The following is an 18,284-nucleotide window of genomic DNA, read 5'->3' as shown; positions in this document are numbered from 1 at the left end:
GTAATAGTGCACCCATCATCTCAAAATCGTGGATATACGTTTTCCATCTTTTAATTCTTTTTTAAACGGACTAAATATTAAAATAAATAAATTGATACAAGTGGAGTATAAATATATTTTCTTAATATAAAATAATTTGACCTTTTCCTTGTATTGAATGGAATCAGCCATTATTCTCGTATCGTAAAATCCATTCACTATCACGTTACAACTGATATACCCCTCAACTTTGTCATTTAGAGCTGATATACCCCTCGTTATGAAAGTGGCTCATATATACCCCTACTGTTATACAAATGACTCACATATACTCTTTTCCTATAACGGAAGTGAAAAAATTAATTTTAGTTTTATTTTTTAATTATTTTAAAAAAATACAATCTCATATGGGTATATTTAATCCTCCTCAAACATATATTATTTTTTTAACTTTTTTTTGTTTCAATGACTAATTTAGATTTACTATTTTGATGGTCAAATTTATTTAAGTTTCGCTAATATTCTTGTATAATTTATTATAGATGACCCAATATTTTTCTTCAAATACAAAAACTAAATTACAATATATCCGAAAAAAATAATTTTAAATTATAATATAGCAACAAGAAAATAGCTTTAAATCTTTTTCTTTATACTAAGCAATGAAAGAATAAAATAAAATAAGAATAAGAAACTCAAATAATGATAATCAAGAAGTCAAAAGATAATTTATGTCCGAAAAAAATTATAACATACCTTGAAATTTGCTAGAAAAAGCATATATACCCCTAAATGATTTTTAAAAAAATAATCAAAAGTCAAAAATATAAATTTAAAACTAATTTTTTCACTTCCGTTAAATGAAGGGTATATGTGAGCTCATTTTGTAACGATAGGGGTATATGTAAGCCGTTTGTATAACGGTAAGGGTATATATGAGCCACTTTCATAACAAGGGGCATATCAACTCTAAATGACAAAGTTGAAGGGTATATCAGACCCTTTTCCCTTTAAACTTTCTACACATCTTTAGAATTTGAGGACGATGGGTGCATTACTAAATGTAGATGCGTGTTATGTTAAATTTTGACACCTCGCTAAGAAAATTTGTCAAACAAATACAAAATCAAAGATATCAGTTGATATAAATTAAACAAAAATGTAATATCGTTCAATGGGTGATTTGATGATCTCGACCCTAAGTGTATTTGAGGTTGCTAGTTTGAGTATGACTTTGACTTTTTTATATGTCATTTGAAGCATAGACATTGGATCAGTGCATCAAATGAGCTTTTATGTTTAAGAGTGCGCAATTAAATATATGGTCCTTATTTAGATATATTCATAAATTTTTTCGAAGTTAACGAGTAACGAGTGTACGTGTACCTCATTTCTCAAACATGAGTCCGCCTCTAGGTGAACACCCTGACAACCCCCTAGACTCGTCTTTGTTCACAAGTTTACTTATTTTTCTTCTAGATTATTGTCAATTTCTTTCGAGCTAGATCCAAAATTTGTAATTTGTAAGTGTTGACGATAATTACAAAATTGATATACAATAACTACTGATTCACAACAAAATAATCATATACACTTGGTAAATTTCTTAAAATTCAATGAGTAAACTTCACGCGCGTGTCCATTTTCTTCGAGAAAAAGTACAAATTTACCCTAAACTACCGATTATATTTTAAAATCAACCATTAAATAGAATCAACCACTTTTTTCTCATTTTCTTTCCATCACCTACTCTAGATTAGAAATTTCTTCATCCCCATTAGATACGTTTATATGACTTGATTATTCTACATGACTAAATTTCACTATTATTTGAACTTCTTAATAGGGTAAACTTGACTTTGCTTTTTTTCCACAATACCTTTCTTATTTTTGTCTATATAAGAAATAATTTGATGTTTCCTTAACACACAATTTCACCTCAAATATTTCTTACTCTTCTCAATTCCAATTTTGCTATGTCTTTTCTAAGTTTTCTGGTAGCTTCCCTTTTACTTGTTGGGCTGTTAATCCAAATGACAGGTCTCTCTCTCTCTTACATACTCACTAATAATGTATTGTTACACTATATATTAAGAGTAACATATTATAATATCGTAACAAATTATCTATCTTATTTACTAGGGTATTGGTCTCAGTTACTAAAAATAATTAGGGGTATTTACTTCTAGGTGACCTGATAGTAAGATAATTCTTTTGTTGTTAGTATAAATGAGTTAAAAATTTTAGTAAAAAAGCACTACATATTTTTTTAAATTAGGAGGGTCCTTTTGGTGAATGGTGAGGACATAAAGGATGATAAATCTACGTAACTAAGCAAACATAATTATTTTATACCTAATCTCTTCTCTCTTTTCCTCTTTTGCTCACCACTCTCCTCCCTCCTCCTCTCCTCTCACATTTTTTTCTAGCCCTCTTTCTCTGCCTCTCTACAATTCATTGCATGAATCTTTTTTCTTATCCTTATATGTTTCTTACATATCAATACAAAACACAATTAAGCTTTACCTGAATTATTAACTTTTATCTACATGTGCTTCTTGATCTTCATATTTTCTAGGTGGCTGTTAATTGTTGATTCATTTTTATTGGATTAACGCTGGTATATCACAAATTCCCATAATGGGTTCTTGATTTGTTGTTCAATGTTTGAATATTCTATTCTTCTTAGATTGATACAACCAATTGTGTATATGTATCAGAAAAAAATGATACAATTATTATCNCCCATAATGGGTTCTTGATTTGTTGTTCAATGTTTGAATATTCTATTCTTCTTAGATTGATACAACCAATTGTGTATATGTCTCAGAAAAAAATGATACAATTATTATCAAAGTGAATCTTCTTCGATTGATACAACCAATTCTATATATGTATCAGAAAAAATGAAACAATTATTATCAAAGTGTATCTTCTTTAATTGATAGATAATGATACATCCAATTGATCTAGGTATAATTTATTTTTTTATAAAAATTAATATACTTGTTATCTCACTAGATTTTTGTTTTTTTAAAAAAAGTAATACAACTATTATCTGAAAAGTAATGTATTTATATATTATTTTAGGGGTGATATTCAAACATTGTATCAATATTTTTTTTCATTTGTATATCACAATAAATTGATACAGGTAGTATCATGTATTTATTTTAGGGGTGATACAATATGCATATGTCTATCTATATTTCAATTTCAAAACTAATATGTGCATTTGTCTAGCTGTGTGCGAGATTGAGAGAGGAGAAATGACAGCGAGATTTGGGGAAGAGAGAGAGAGAAAGAGAAGAGATTGTGTATATGTGTATCTTAGTTTCAATTAAGATATACAAGTTGTTTCTAAGATACAACATGCTTGCCTCTCTCTTTTGTCTCTCATGATCTCACTCGTCTCTCTTCTACCTCTCTGTATCCCGCGCTCCTCGTTCCTCTCTCTAAATTTGTTGTTATGAATTGTGAATAGATAAACTATACTAGTTATAATTATAGTCCGAACTATAACTATTTGTCATTATAATGTAGGAGCACAACCTATTGGAGTATGCTATGGAAAAATTGCCAACAATTTACCATCAGATCAAGATGTCAAAAACCTATACAATTCTAATGGCATTAAAAAGATGAGAATTTACTATCCTGACACAAATGTCTTTAATGCTCTAAAAGGAAGTGACATTGAAATAATTCTTGATGTCCCAAATCAAGATCTTGAAGCCCTAGCCAATCCTTCAAGTGCCAATGGTTGGGTTCAAGATAATATAATAAGTAATTTCCCAGATGTTAAATTCAAATATATAGCTGTTGGAAATGAAATTGATCCCGGTACAAATACCGGTCAATATACACAATTTGTTGGTCCAGCAATGGAAAATGTTTACAACGCGTTAACATCAGCAGGGTTGCAAGATCAAATTAAGGTCTCAACCGCAACATACTTAGGACTCTTAACAAACACCTACCCACCAAGTGATAGTATTTTTCGCGAAGAATACAAAAGCTTCATTAATCCTATAATCGAATTTCTATCACGAAATAACCTCCCACTCTTAGCCAATATTTACCCTTATTTTGGCCATATTGATAACACTAACGACGTTCCTCTTTCTTATGCACTTTTCAACGATCAAGGGACTAATTCTGCGGGATATCAAAATCTTTTTGATGCCCTTTTGGATTCAATGTATTTTGCAATGGAGAAACTTGGAGGACAAAATATTGAGGTCATTGTATCGGAAAGTGGTTGGCCTTCTGAGGGACATCCTGCAGCAACTATGGAAAATGCACAAACTTATTATACGAATTTGATTAATCATGTGAAAGGAGGGGCTGGAACACCAAAGAAACCTGGAAGTACGATAGAAACTTATTTATTCGCTATGTTTGATGAAAATCAAAAGGATGGAAAAATAAGTGAGCAACATTTTGGACTCTTTTATCCAGATCAGAGGCCAAAGTATCAACTCAATTTCAATTGATGATACCATATTATAATTAATATATATATAGTGCTATGAATAATAAGGAAAAATTTGTGTCTTTCTCCTCTGTAAAATGATAGCATATCTTATAATTAATATGTGTTGACAAATGTAGGGCCTATTGTCAGTATTGTGTAACCTTGATATCAATATATGTTATATATATATACTTAAAAATCCATTTGACTTTATGTTATATTCAACCTGATTAAGTACCTATAATTACTCATAAATCATATCAGATAGTCATGATTTAAAAACTTTTAGTTCTTAGCCCCGTTAACAAAGAAAGATAATCCTTTTCCTATTCTAAATGACATCTACAGTTGAATCCATCGTCTACACTCGACAATTTCTCCGGTGATCGAGTTCGAGTCAATGATCAAACTTCTCTAAACGTATAACTTTCCAATTTTTTATTTTAGGAAAATTCTTTTTGGCCAGAAAATTTGGCCAGAATTTGGCCAAAATGATAGTTTTTCTATGTTATTTTAACTTTTTAAATATTTTTACCCTTTTAACTTAAATATATTCTAACTAAAAAATGAAAAAAAGATTAGTTTGTTCTAAAATAAAAAAAAATATTATAGTTTTTTTAATTTTCTGGGCAAATTTTTTGGCCATTTAGCACTTTCCTTTATTTTAATGACTAATTGTCACGACCCGAGCCTACACCTTGGGCGGGACTGGCACTCGAGAACCATTGCTGACCCCAAGCGAACCCTTGGCCTAGCTTACTACATTACTAAAAAACTGCTAAAAACGACGGACCGAAAATCGACGGACGGTGACGCCATTTGCCATGCCGTAGCTTGCCACCGCCGTTGCTGTCATCGCCCCTGCCGGAACCACCGCCATCGCCGCTGCTTCCTCTCTCCATTGTCTCTTTCTCCTTTAATTTAATGTTAGGGTTTAATCAAATTAGTTTTAAAATTTTTCAATTTTAGTTATATTTGATTTTGTTAATTAGTTTATTGGATTTGTGTTTTATTGAATGATTGATTGTGTTTGATAGTTAATGAATTAGGGTTTTTAGGATTTGGGTACTAGTTTGAATTTGAAAATCTTTAATTTGATTGTGAATTGGGATTTTTTTAAATTTGATGATTGTTAGTAATTAGTAAATTGTTAGTTTGAATTTAGAAGTTAGATATTGATGAAGTTTGATTGTTTATATATCATGAATATATAGGATGAATGTTTGAATGTCATGAATATATGAGGGTTTTTTTAAATTAGAACTTGAATATATATAATTAATTGTTGGATTAGAAGTTTATATATAACTAATTTTTTAGATTAGATATGAACTTGAATTTGAACTTCAAACTTGAATATAACTAATTCTTGGATTAAAAGTTTATATATAACTAATTTAAAAATTATATGAACTTGAATTTAATTAATTAGAACTTGAATATAAATAAATTTTTATTAGAAGTTTATATATAACTAATTTTAGAGATTATATGAATTTGAATTTATAACTTGAATATAACTAATTCTTGAATTAGAAGTTTATATATAACTAAGTTTAGAAATTAGATATATATGAACTTGAACTTATAATTAGAAGTACATGAATATAACTAATTTTAGAACTTTGATATGAACTTGAATTTAGAACTTGAACTTGAACTTGAATATAACTAATTCTTGATGACCTTAATTAATTAGAACTTAATAATTAAACTTAATTAGAACTTTGAACTTAATTTATAATAACTTGGACTTAATTTGAATTAATATAATTAATTTTTTAAAATCTTAAAGTTAATTAAAATTTATGAATTAATTAAGCTTGAACTTTGTAGATCTTGAAATGTAGTATTTATGACTAATTAATTAGATATAGACGTAATAATAAATTAACTTATTAATTAAGTAATTATAAATATATATTAACAATACAAATTAGTTTAATGTAGTAAATATGGATTCAAGGTCATGATCTCATGTTCATGGATGATTTCATGATGTTTAGACATACCTTAGAGTGTTGGAATCAACTAGAAAACATAGGTACGTTGCTAAGGAACTAGTACGGAAAGATGGGGAAGAAATGGGAAGAACTGGAGTCTCTGGCACTCTGAGAGGTGCGGGGAGCTAGCCCTTGAAATTCAGAGAGTGACTTGGGGCGCTCTGCCTGGTGCGGCGCCCTAGAGGTCAAAATTCAGAGGCCCCTTCTTGGGGCTTTGAGAGGGGTGGCGCCCCAGGACCCTACCAGGTGCTCCCCGATTTTTCTTCTTCGTTTTTCATCTCTAAACCCTCTAATTTCACTTGGTTCTTTCCCCAAACACTTAGAATCGATTATATGTTCAAAGTATGAAAGATTCTACTCGAAATCACACCCAAAAGCATGAATCGAACTCAAGAAACTTCAACAACACAAACCCACAAGAGTTCAAACGAATTTCATCAAGAACTCATAGGATTTACTTTCAAATCAAATAAACTTCACTGAATTGAATCATGATTATATTGGTGCGTGGGTGAACTAACCCAACGCTATGTGATCTCACATACATCGTAGGATTGAATCCTTGGCGAAATTCACAATCAAACTTGAACGGTCTTGACGAATCTTGCCTTTTCTCCTTTCTCCAATCCTCTAGCATGAACTTCAACATTTCTAAACTGATCTAATTCTGATTTGACCCCAATTAAACTCCTAAAAACGGATTAAAATAATTGGGAAAGGAAAAGACTAAAATACCCCTCCAAAATCCGGTTTAGACTTTCCTTAATTGAACAACCCAACTTCAAATGGGCATATCTCACTCATACGAACTCGGAATCGTGCAAACTCGGCGGCGTTGGAAAGATTATTCCAAGATCTTTCCTACGATATCTGGAAACACACGTAACTCATCCTGAGACAGGAGTTATGGTCGTTTAAAGTTGTCCAAAAATTCAACTTAACATACTTGACATATTTTCCTTTCCAAAAATGACTATTTCCAATTCTTAACTTCTTCCTAGTTATTTGAATTTGCGAGATGTTACATGTTTTCACGAAACTGTCTGTATAAACTACTTGCCTTGATTGCAATATTTCTTAGAAAGTTACCATAGGACTTTCTAATTGCAAGCTATACTTGCTCGAGTCATATATACTTGATTGCAAACTTATTAAAAAAAATCGGAGTCGTATTAAATGAGCATCCACAATTCTATATGTCTAATCAGTCAATCACGCTACCTAACATGCCCCACTATTTTATTATCATAAATTGTTAGGGAAAATAATATGACTTTTCTTAGATGAGCCAAGTAAATATGGCGTTTTGTTCAAGTTCATCGTATCGTGATTGGTATAGTCTTCATTAATGGTGTTGTGTGGAATACTTATTTTTCCAAAAAATAGAGAAAAAGCAAATGGGAAACCTCATCAATAAGACGAATGTTTAGATAGTTAACCAACTGCGTTATTAAGATTTATAACTATTATGATAAAACATAGCGGTGGTTTCAAATTAGATTTATTATCAGTTATTTTTTTTTTATCTTACCCATAGTTAGGTGTTTCACCCAATTTACTATTATTAGCAAAAGATATAGAGATTGAGATAAGACACAACTACTTCTAGACTATGATCGAAATCTCAGAGACACATCTTAACTAAACTAAGGTCCTATTACGCCCAAATTCATTTTTTTGGGTACTTTTTATACACCTTTTGACTTACGTGGCACACTTCGTGACTCACGTAGTTGAGGCACGTGAGAGATGTTTGGATGTCATGTAAGCCAAAAAGGTTTACAAAATTACAAAAAATATGGATTTTTTATCATATATCTTTTTAGGTTAATAATTACCATGTGTAAGTACTCCCTTTTTTGTTTCTATATTGTATTGATCCAACAATTTCTTATAAGATGCATGTATGGCTTTTGTAGTCGAACGCCTTGACATAAATTCAAATCGATTTCCCTCTGCAACTCTGTTTTGACCACAAATAATTTTTTTTAAAAAAATATTATTAAATTATATATTTCTGTTAAACACCATCACATAATTTAACACGGGGAGAGTAGACAAGAAGAAGAGGGCAAGGAAGAAAATGTAAATTAAAAGTATAATTTTGTATAGAATACCAAGTCATACCCTGTGAAACACTTCATGGAATATTATATTAAAGTTAACAATGTAATATTGGTCCATATGAAGAAAATATTAAAATTATGTAGAAAGTCAAATCTAGTACTGTGATGGAGTCAATGAATTGTACGATAAAAAATGGCTGGTTCCATTCAATACGAGGAAAAAGCTCAAATTGAGCATATTTTTTCTTGTTTTTCATGTACGACATTCGGTACTTATATTGAAGTTTGATTAATTTAATTTTAAATCAGATCAAATCATTTTTAAAATTAATTATTCTTGATAACACTAACGATGTTCCTCTTTCTTATGCACTTTTCAACGATCAAGTGACTAATTCCGCGGGATATCAAAATCTTTTCGATGCCCTTTTGGATTCAATGTATTTTGCTATGGAGAAACTTGGAGGACAAAATATTGAAATTATTGTACCGGAAAGTGGTTGGCCTTCTGAGGGACACCCTGCAACAACTTTGAAAAATGCGAGGACTTATTATACGAATTTGATTAATCATGTGAAAAGAGGGGCTGGAACACCAAAAAAACCTGGAAGGACCATAGAAACTTATTTATTCGCCATGTTTGATGAAAATGAAAAGAAGGGAGATGAAAGTGAGAAACATTTTGGACTCTTTTATCCTGATCAGAGGCCAAAGTATCAACTCAATTTTAATTAATGATAGCATATTATAATTATATATGAATAATAAGGAGAAATGTTATGTTTTTATCTTTCAATAAATGATGGTATATTTAATTAATATGTAGTGAGAAAATGTATGGCCTCTTTTGTGTTCCTTGATATCAATATTAATATTAAGTATTTTAATTGAAAGGGTGTGTCTTTTATTCTTTGGTTATAACCATCAATTTTATTTAAATCCAACTATGGAAAATTGCAACGTAACTTTAACAGAGTATCTTACTCTATAATATTCCTCAAAGAATTCTTTTATTCTCCAAAAAGATCAAGTTTATATCTTCATCTTTGTGTTCATATAAATTTTGTGTTCTTGGTATATATTTATCAACTCTCTGTTTCAATTTATCTGTCTGATTTTGATTTCACATGAAGTTTAAGAAAGTAAAGAAAACTTTTCAATTTTGTTAATTAAAGGTATGTAGATACCAACATGTCCTTTAATTTTGTGATCTTAAACATGTTATATGGAAAGTTAAAATTAAAGAGTTGTCAAAAAAGGAAAGAAACACCCAAAAAGTACCAGGACGGGGTCACCGGGTTCACGTGAACCCATGCTCCCCTCCTGAAATCATATATAGTAGTATTATATATTTTTTAAAATATTTAAATATATGTATGTGAACTCATAGTTGAAGTATCATACCGTGCGATTATGATTGGGTGCACCTCTCTAAGTGATGTTGGAAATTTTAATCTTGTATTTATGTCGTATTATTTTCCTTTCTAAAATTGGGTAACGCCTCTCTAAGTGGTTTGGATATGTAAAAATAATTTTGGACCTATAATTTTAAAATTTTAATTATTTTTAGTGATAAGAACCTAAATGTTAACCCGATCAAATTTATATCTTAGATCCATCTTTACGTAATATTGCACTTATCATCTCAAAATCCTGGATACGCGTTGTCAATGTTTTATTTCTTTTTAAATGGACTAAAAATAAAATAAATAAATTGAAAGAAGTGGAGTATAAATATATTTTCTTAACGATGATAGTTATATTAGACATGCAAAATTGCTCAATTTCACTTGATATAAAATAATTTGACTTTTTCCTTGTATTGAATGGAATAAGCCATTATTCTCGTATCGTAAAATTCATTCACTCCATCACATTAGTAAATTTGAACTTTCTACATATGTTTAGAATTTGAGGACGATGGGTGCACTACTAAATATGGATGCGTGTTATGTTAAATTTTGACACCTCGATAAATTTTTTTGTCAAACAAGTATAAAATCAAAGGTATCAGTAAATATAAATTAAACAAAAATGTAATATCGTTCAATGGGTGATTTGATGATCTCGACCCTCAATGTATTTGAGGTTGCTAGTTCGAGTCTGACTTGACTTTTTTATATGTGGCATTGGACCAGTGCACCAAATGAGCTTTTATGTTTAAGAGTGCACAATTAAATATATGGTCGTTGTTTAGGTATACACATAAGTGTTTTCGAAGTTAACGGATGCAAGTGCATCCCCTTTCTCAAACGTGGATCTATTTATGGTTGAACATCCTGACAACTCCCTAGATCCGTCCCTGTTGACAAGGTAACTTATTTTGCTTCTAGATTGTCGTCACTAATTTCTTTCAAGATAGATTCAAAATTTGTAATTTATGAGTGTTTACAATAATCACAAATTCTATATATATACAATAACTATGGGGTTCACAAAAAAAAAATCATATATACTTACTAAATTTCTTACAATTAAATGAGTAGACTTCACATGTACATTTTCTATGAGAAGAAAAAGTACAAGTTTACCCTTAAACTATTGAGTATAGTTTAAAATCAACCATTTTTTTCTCATTTTTTTTCCATCACCTACTCTAGATTGGAAATTTCTTCATCCCCATTAGATACGTTTATATGACTTGATTATTCTACATGACTAAATTTTACTATTAATTGAACTTCTTAGGGTAAACATGACTTAGTTTATTTTTCCACACTACATTTCTTTTTTTTGTCTATATAAGAAATAATTTGATGTTTCCTTAACACACAATTTCACCTCAAATATTTCTTACTCTTCGCAATTCCAATTTTGCTATGTCTTTTCTAAGTTTTGTTGGAGCTTCCTTTTTACTTGTTGGGCTGTTAATCCAAATGACAGGTCTCTCTCTCTCTCTCTCTAACATACACACTAGTAATGTATTTTTACACTATATATTAACAGTAACATATTATAATATCGTAGCAGATTATCTATCTTATTTACTAGGCTATTGATCTCAGTTACTATAAATAGTTAGGGGTATTTAATTCTAGATGACCTGATAGTATAAAAATTATTTCGATGTTGGTGTAAATGAGTTAAAAAATTCTAGTTAAAAAGCACTTCATATTTTTTTTTTTAAATTAGGAGGGTCCTATTGGTGAGGACATAAAGGATGATAAATCTACGTAACTAAGCAAACATAACTACTATATGAATAAATCAAGCAATACGTTTAAAAAGTATCTAGCTATACTCGAGATTTTATGGCAAATTTCTCCTCTATCTTCCTCTCTCGCTTGACACTCTCCTCCCTCTTTCTCCCTTCCCCTTTCCTCTCACATTTCCTTCTTGCCCTCTCTCTTTGACACTTATAATTCATTGCGTGAATCTTTCTTCTTATCCTTCTATCGTTCTCATATCAATACAAAATTCCATTAAAGCGCTACATGAATTATTGATTTTTTTATATATGTGCTTCTTGATCTTCAATATTTTCTAGGTGGCTGCTAATTGTTGATTCATTTTTATTGGATTAATGTTGGTATATAAAAAATTCCCAGATTCTTGATTTGTTGTTCACTGTTTGAATATTCTATATTGATACAACCAATTGTATATGTATCAGAAAAATGATACAGTTATTATCAAAGTGTATCTTCTTCGATTGATACAACCAATTGTATATATGTATCAATTTTTTTTTGATAAAGTTATTATCAAAATATATTTTCTTTGATTGATACATATTGATACATCCAATTGTATCTATGTATCAGAAAAATTATAAAAATTGATATAACTATTATCTGAATAGATTTGTGTATAGAAAAATCGGATACAACTATTATAGGAAAGTATTGTATCTCTGTATATTTATTTTAGGGCTGATGTTTCAATTTCAAAACTAATATGTGCATTTGTGTAGTTGTGTGCGAGATTGAGAGAGGAGAGGTGAGAGCGAGATTTGTGTGTGAGAGAGATAGAGAAAGAGAGGAGATTGTGTATCTCAATTTCAATTAAGATACAAATTGTTTCTAAGATACAATATGCTCGCCTCTCTCCTCCATCTCTCCCAATCTCACTCGTCTCTCTTTCATCTTCAAATTTGTTGTTATGAATTGTGATTAGATAAACTATACCTATCATTTATAATTATAGTCCGAACTATAACTATTTGTCATTATAATGTAGGAGCACAATCTATTGGAGTATGCTATGGAAAAATTGCCAACAATTTACCATCAGATCAAGATGTCAAAAACCTATACAATTCTAATGGCATTAAAAAGATGAGAATTTACTATCCAGACACAAATGTCTTCAATGCTCTCAAAGGAAGTGACATTGATATAATTCTTGATGTCCCAAATCAAGATCTTGAAGCCCTAGCCAATCCTTCAAGTGCTAATGGTTGGGTTCAAGATAATATAATAAGTAATTTCCCAGATGTTAAATTTAAATATATAGCCGTTGGAAATGAAATTGATCCCAGTACAAATACCGGTCAATATACACAATTTGTTGGTCCAGCAATGGAAAATGTTTACAACGCATTAACATCAGCAGGATTGCAAGGTCAAATCAAGGTCTCAACCGCGACATATTTAGGACTATTAACAAACACCTACCCACCAAGTGATAGTATTTTTCGCGAAGAATACAAAAGCTTCATTAATCCCATAATCGAATTTCTAGCACGAAATAACCTCCCACTCTTAGCCAATATTTACCCTTATTTTGGCCATATTGATAGCACTAACGACGTTCCTCTTTCTTATGCACTTTTCAACGATCAAGGGACTAATTCTGCGGGATATCAAAATCTTTTTGATGCCCTTTTGGATTCAATGTATTTCGCTACGGAGAAACTTGGAGGACAAAATATTGAGATCATTGTATCGGAAAGTGGTTGGCCTTCTGAGGGACACCCTGCAGCAACTTTGGAAAATGCACAAACTTATTATACGAATTTGATTAATCATGTGAAAGGAGGGGTTGGAACACCAAAGAAACCAGGAAGGGCTATAGAAACTTATTTATTCGCCATGTTTGATGAAAATCAAAAGGATGGACAATCAAGTGAGCAACATTTTGGACTCTTTTATCCAGATCAGAGGGCAAAGTATCAACTCAATTTCAATTGATGATACCATATTATGATTAATATATAGTGCTATGAATAATAAGGAGAAATTTGTGTGTCTTTCTCCTCAATAAAATGATAGGACATACGTTATAATTAATATGTGTTGACAAAAGTACGGCCTATTGTGTAACCTTGATATCAATATATGTTACATACACTTAAAAATCCATTTGACTTTATGTTATATTCAACCTGATTAAGTACCTAGAATTACTGTGTAAATATACAATTATAACAAATTTCTAGTAATTTATAAAGAACTTTTATTTTATTTACCAATTTTTAAGACTGTCAATAGTTTAGAAACAAAACTAATAATTTGAACCCAATCCGGGAGTACTTTCAATACTTTTTTTTTTACATTAAAGAAGTACACCCTTTTTTCTTAGTACTGCTTAATTTTAACATTGAAATAACTGAGTAAGGCTGAAAAGATGGAGACTTGCAGTTTGTACTTGCTGTATTTTGATGTACATTGAACTCTAATTTCAAACATGGAAACTTTCAATTTACACTTGATATTTTGATTCATGGAAGTTTCAAAAAACTAAAAACACTATAACATGCAAACAGTTACGTCCTCCATTTGCTTTTACTTGTCGGGTCCGGAATTGGGAATTGGATCCTAAATTGGAGTGGGGAGTTGTGTCTTGGATCAAAGTCGGTGTTATAGTATTTGATCAAATATTTATACCTTAATGTTCAATATTTTCGAAAAAACCCAAATTTTATTAGCTTGGTTTGGTTTATAAATTGAAAATATTTTTCACAAATGGCTTGATTTGATATTTGAAAAACCCGAACCAACCCGGTCATATACACCCCTAATTACAACAATCAAAATTCTATATACAATAACTATTGGGTTCAAAAAAAATAAATTTCTAACAATTAAATGAGTAGACTTCACATGTCCATTTTCTTTGAGAAGAAAAAGTACAAGTTTACCTTACACTATTGAGTATAGTTTAAAATCAACCATTTTTTTCTCATTTTTTTCCCATCACCTACTCTAGATTAGAAATTTCTTCATCCCCCATTAGATACGTTTATACGACTAAATTTCACTATCAGTTGAACTTCTTCTTAGGGTAAACGTGACCTAGTTTTTTTTTTCCACACTGCTTTTCTTCTTTTTGTCTATATAAGAAGTAATTTGATGTTTCCTTGACACACAATTTTACCTCAAATATTTCTTACTCTTCTCAATTCCAATTTTGCTATGTCTTTTCTAAGTTTTCTTGTAGCTTCCCTTTTACTTGTTGGTCTGTTAATCCAAATGACAGGTCTCTCTCTCTCTCTTACATACACACTAATAATGTATTTTTACACTATATATTAAGAGTAACATATTATAATATCATAGCAAATTATCTATTTTATTGACTAGGCTATTGATCTCAGTTACTATAAATAGTTAGGGGTATTTACTTCTAGGTGACCTAATAGTATAACAATTCTTCTGATGTTGGTGTAAATGAGTTTAAAATTCTATAAAAAAGCACTTCATATTTTTCAAAATTAGGAGGGTCCTATTGCTGAGGACATAAAGAATGATAAATCTACATAACTAAGCAAAACATAATTACTGTATATACTTAATTAAGCTGTACTTAAATTTTCTTTTTTTTTAATCTAACATAGCTATTCTTGGAATTTTATAACTAATCTCTTTTCCCTTTTCCTGTTTTGCTCGCCACTCTCCTCTCACATTTTTTTCTCGCCCTCTCTCTGCCTCTCTACAATTTATTGCATGAATCTTTCTTCTTATCCTTATATGTTTCTTATATATCAATACAAAACTCAATTAAGCTTTACCTGAATTATTAATTTTTATCTACATGTGTTTCTTGATCTTCAATATTTTCTATGTGACTTGCCAATTGTTGATTCATTTTTATTGGATTAACGCCGGTATATCAAAAATTCCCATTATGGGTTCTTGATTTGTTGTTCAATGTTTGAATCTCTTATTCTTCTTAGATTGATACAACCAATTTTATATATGTATCAAAAAAAATGATACAATTATTATCAACGTGTATCTTCTTCGATTGATACAACCAATTCTATATATGTATCAGAAAAAATGAAACAATTATTATCAATGTATATCTTCTTTAATTGATACATAATGATACATCCAATTGATCTACGTATCAAAAAACAATATAAAAATTGATATAGCTATTATTTGACTAGATTTTTGTATATATAAAAAAAACTAATACAATTATTATAAAAAAAAATACTGTATTTATATATTTATTTTCGGGATGATATTCAAACATTGTATCAATATTTTTTATCATTTGTATATCACAATAAATTGACACAGATGTGTATTTATTTTAAGGGTGATACAATATGTATATATCTATCTATATTTCAATTTCAAAACTAATATGTGCATTTGAGTATCTGTGTGCAAGATTGAGAGAGGAGAAATGACAGCGAGATTTGGGAAAGATAGAGAGAAAGAGAAGAGATTGTGTATATGTGTATCTTAGTTTCAATTAAGCTATAAAAGTGGTTTCTAAGATACAACATGCTTGCCTCTCTCCTCTATCTCTCTTGATCTTGCTCGTCTCTCTTCTATCACTCTTTATCCCGTTCTCCTCTTTCCTCTCTTATTTTGATGAATTGTGAATAGATAAACAATACTATTTATAATTATAGTCCAAACTATAACTATTTATCATTATAATGTAGGAGCACAACCTATTGGAGTATGCTATGGAAAAATTGCAAACAATTTACCATTAGATCAAGATGTCATAAACCTATACAATTCTAATGGAATTAAAAATATGAGAATTTACTATCCAGACACAAATGTCTTCAATGCTCTCAAAGGAAGTGACATTGAAATAATTCTTGATGTCCCAAATCAAGATCTTGAAGCCCTAGCCAATCCTTCAAGTGCCAATGGTTGGGTTCAAGATAATATAATAAGTAATTTCCCAGATGTTAAATTCAAATATATAGCCGTTGGAAATGAAGTTGATCCCGGTACAAATACCGGTCAATATGCACAATTTGTTGGTCCAGCAATGAAAAATGTTTACAACGCGTTAACATCAGCAGGATTGCATGATCAAATTAAGGTCTCAACCGCGACATATTCAGGGCTCTTAACAAACACCTACCCACCAAGTGCTAGTATTTTTCGCGAAGAATACAAAAGCTTCATTAATCCCATAATCGAATTTCTAGCACGAAATAACCTCCCACTCTTAGCCAATATTTACCCTTATTTTGGCCATATTTATAACACTAACAACGTTCCTCTTTCTTATGCACTTTTCAACGATCAAGGGACTAATTCCGCGGGATATCAAAATTTTTTTGATGCCCTTTTGGATTCAATGTATTTTGCTATGGAGAAACTTGGAGGACAAAATATTGAGATCATTGTATCGGAAAGTGGTTGGCCTTCTGAGGGACATCTTGCAGCAACTATGGAAAATGCACAGACTTATTATACGAATTTGATTAATCATGTGAAAGGAGGGGCTGGAACACCAAAGAAACCTGGAAGTACCATAAAAACTTATTTATTCGCCATGTTTGATGAAAATCAAAAGGATGGACAACCAAGTGAGCAACATTTTGGACTCTTTTATCCAGATCAGAGGGCAAAGTATCAACTCAATTTCAATTGATGATACCATATTATAATTAATATATAGTGCTATGAATAATAAGGAGAAATTTGTGTGCCTTTCACCTCAGTAAAATGATAGCATATCTTATAATTAATGTGTTGACAAATGTACGGCCTCCTTGGCTTTTCCTTGATATGAAAATATATATATGTTATATATACTAAGAAATACATTTTTAAGAAATGCATGCAAATTATGATAGCATAGATATGCCTTTATATTATATTCAATCTAGTTAACCTATTAGATTACTTAGAATTCATTTCAGATCGTCATGATTTTAATTAAACATATTGTGTAGAAAGTTTAACTTTCAAAATGGTCAAAAACTAAAAGAGACGTTCATATTGAAATAGATTAAAAAGAAAAGCTAAGACAAACAAATTCTAATGGAAAGAGTATATAACTATATACAATAGTAGTTAAATGTGTTGAAGTGTGTAACTATCACATCTAAAAGCGGGTTCGATTTGGGCCAAGCACGTGAAAATGCCGCAGTTGAGACCCTGATCTTAGATTGTAACCCTGCTGCTGATAACACGTTGTAAACATTTTTCATCACAGGAAGAACAAATTGCGAAATTTGACCATTAGATACTTCATTTCCTATAGATATATATTTGAATTAATTAACATCTGGAAAATGATTTTTTATATTATCTTGAACCCAACCATTAGCATTTGAAGGATTGGTTAGGGCTTCAAGATCTTGATTTGGGACATCAAGAATTATTTCAATGTTACTTCCTTTGAGAGCATTGAAGACATTTTGTCACAACCCGATTTATCAAGTCATGATGGCACCTACTATAACCCACCAGCAGGTAAGCCAACCCGTAACCCGGAACAACAAGTAATGGGTCTGAGGGTAGAAATTAAACAAGAGTAGGCAAATAACAATATAAACAGGCGGAAGCAACCCAAAACGTCTATACAAATAAAGATCCCTCCCAGAAC

The 18,284-nt window shown here is 30.6% G+C and overlaps 2 protein-coding genes across 3 annotated transcripts; both read left to right on the top strand.

The window, feature by feature from the left end:
• Window positions 1–1,911: 1,911 nt before the first annotated feature.
• Window positions 1,912–13,701, top strand: LOC125851562 (glucan endo-1,3-beta-glucosidase A-like). Of its 2 annotated transcripts, XM_049531335.1 has the most exons (3): window positions 1,912–2,019; window positions 3,523–3,917; window positions 13,100–13,701. In XM_049531335.1, the coding sequence occupies exons 1-3, from the start codon at window positions 1,956–1,958 to the stop codon at window positions 13,655–13,657; spliced, it is 1,017 nt and encodes a 338-aa protein (XP_049387292.1). In that variant the 5' UTR covers window positions 1,912–1,955; the 3' UTR covers window positions 13,658–13,701. The 2 variants fall into 2 exon arrangements, with proteins under 2 accessions (XP_049387292.1, XP_049387293.1); XM_049531336.1 differs by lacking the exon at window positions 13,100–13,701 and having other exon boundaries at window positions 3,523–4,475.
• Window positions 13,702–14,845: 1,144 nt separating this feature from the next.
• On the top strand, window positions 14,846–17,420 carry LOC125851563 (glucan endo-1,3-beta-glucosidase A-like). Its single transcript, XM_049531338.1, has 2 exons — window positions 14,846–14,945; window positions 16,372–17,420. Exons 1-2 carry the CDS (start codon window positions 14,882–14,884, stop codon window positions 17,322–17,324), a joined length of 1,017 nt encoding a protein of 338 aa, XP_049387295.1. The 5' UTR covers window positions 14,846–14,881; the 3' UTR covers window positions 17,325–17,420.
• The last annotated feature ends 864 nt before the right edge of the window (window positions 17,421–18,284 follow it).

Source organism: Solanum stenotomum, unplaced genomic scaffold, assembly GCF_019186545.1.
Source record: "Solanum stenotomum isolate F172 unplaced genomic scaffold, ASM1918654v1 scaffold27076, whole genome shotgun sequence".
NCBI classification, from domain to species: domain Eukaryota; kingdom Viridiplantae; phylum Streptophyta; class Magnoliopsida; order Solanales; family Solanaceae; genus Solanum; species Solanum stenotomum.
The sequence above is the reverse complement of the archived record's forward strand: the minus strand, read 5'-3'. Positions and strand labels throughout refer to the sequence as shown.

Excerpts from the sequence above, each read along its gene's own strand:
- LOC125851563 (XM_049531338.1), top strand. The coding sequence starts at position 14,882 with ATGTCTTTTCTAAGTTTTCTTGTAGCTTCCCTTTTACTTGTTGGTCTG. Across the intron at positions 14,946-16,371 it reads TCTGTTAATCCAAATGACAG|GAGCACAACCTATTGGAGTA; the intron begins GTCTCTCTCTCT and ends ATTATAATGTAG.
- LOC125851562 (XM_049531335.1), top strand. The coding sequence starts at position 1,956 with ATGTCTTTTCTAAGTTTTCTGGTAGCTTCCCTTTTACTTGTTGGGCTG. Across the intron at positions 2,020-3,522 it reads GCTGTTAATCCAAATGACAG|GAGCACAACCTATTGGAGTA; the intron begins GTCTCTCTCTCT and ends ATTATAATGTAG. Across the intron at positions 3,918-13,099 it reads GGTTGCAAGATCAAATTAAG|GTCTCAACCGCGACATATTT; the intron begins GTCTCAACCGCA and ends GGTCAAATCAAG.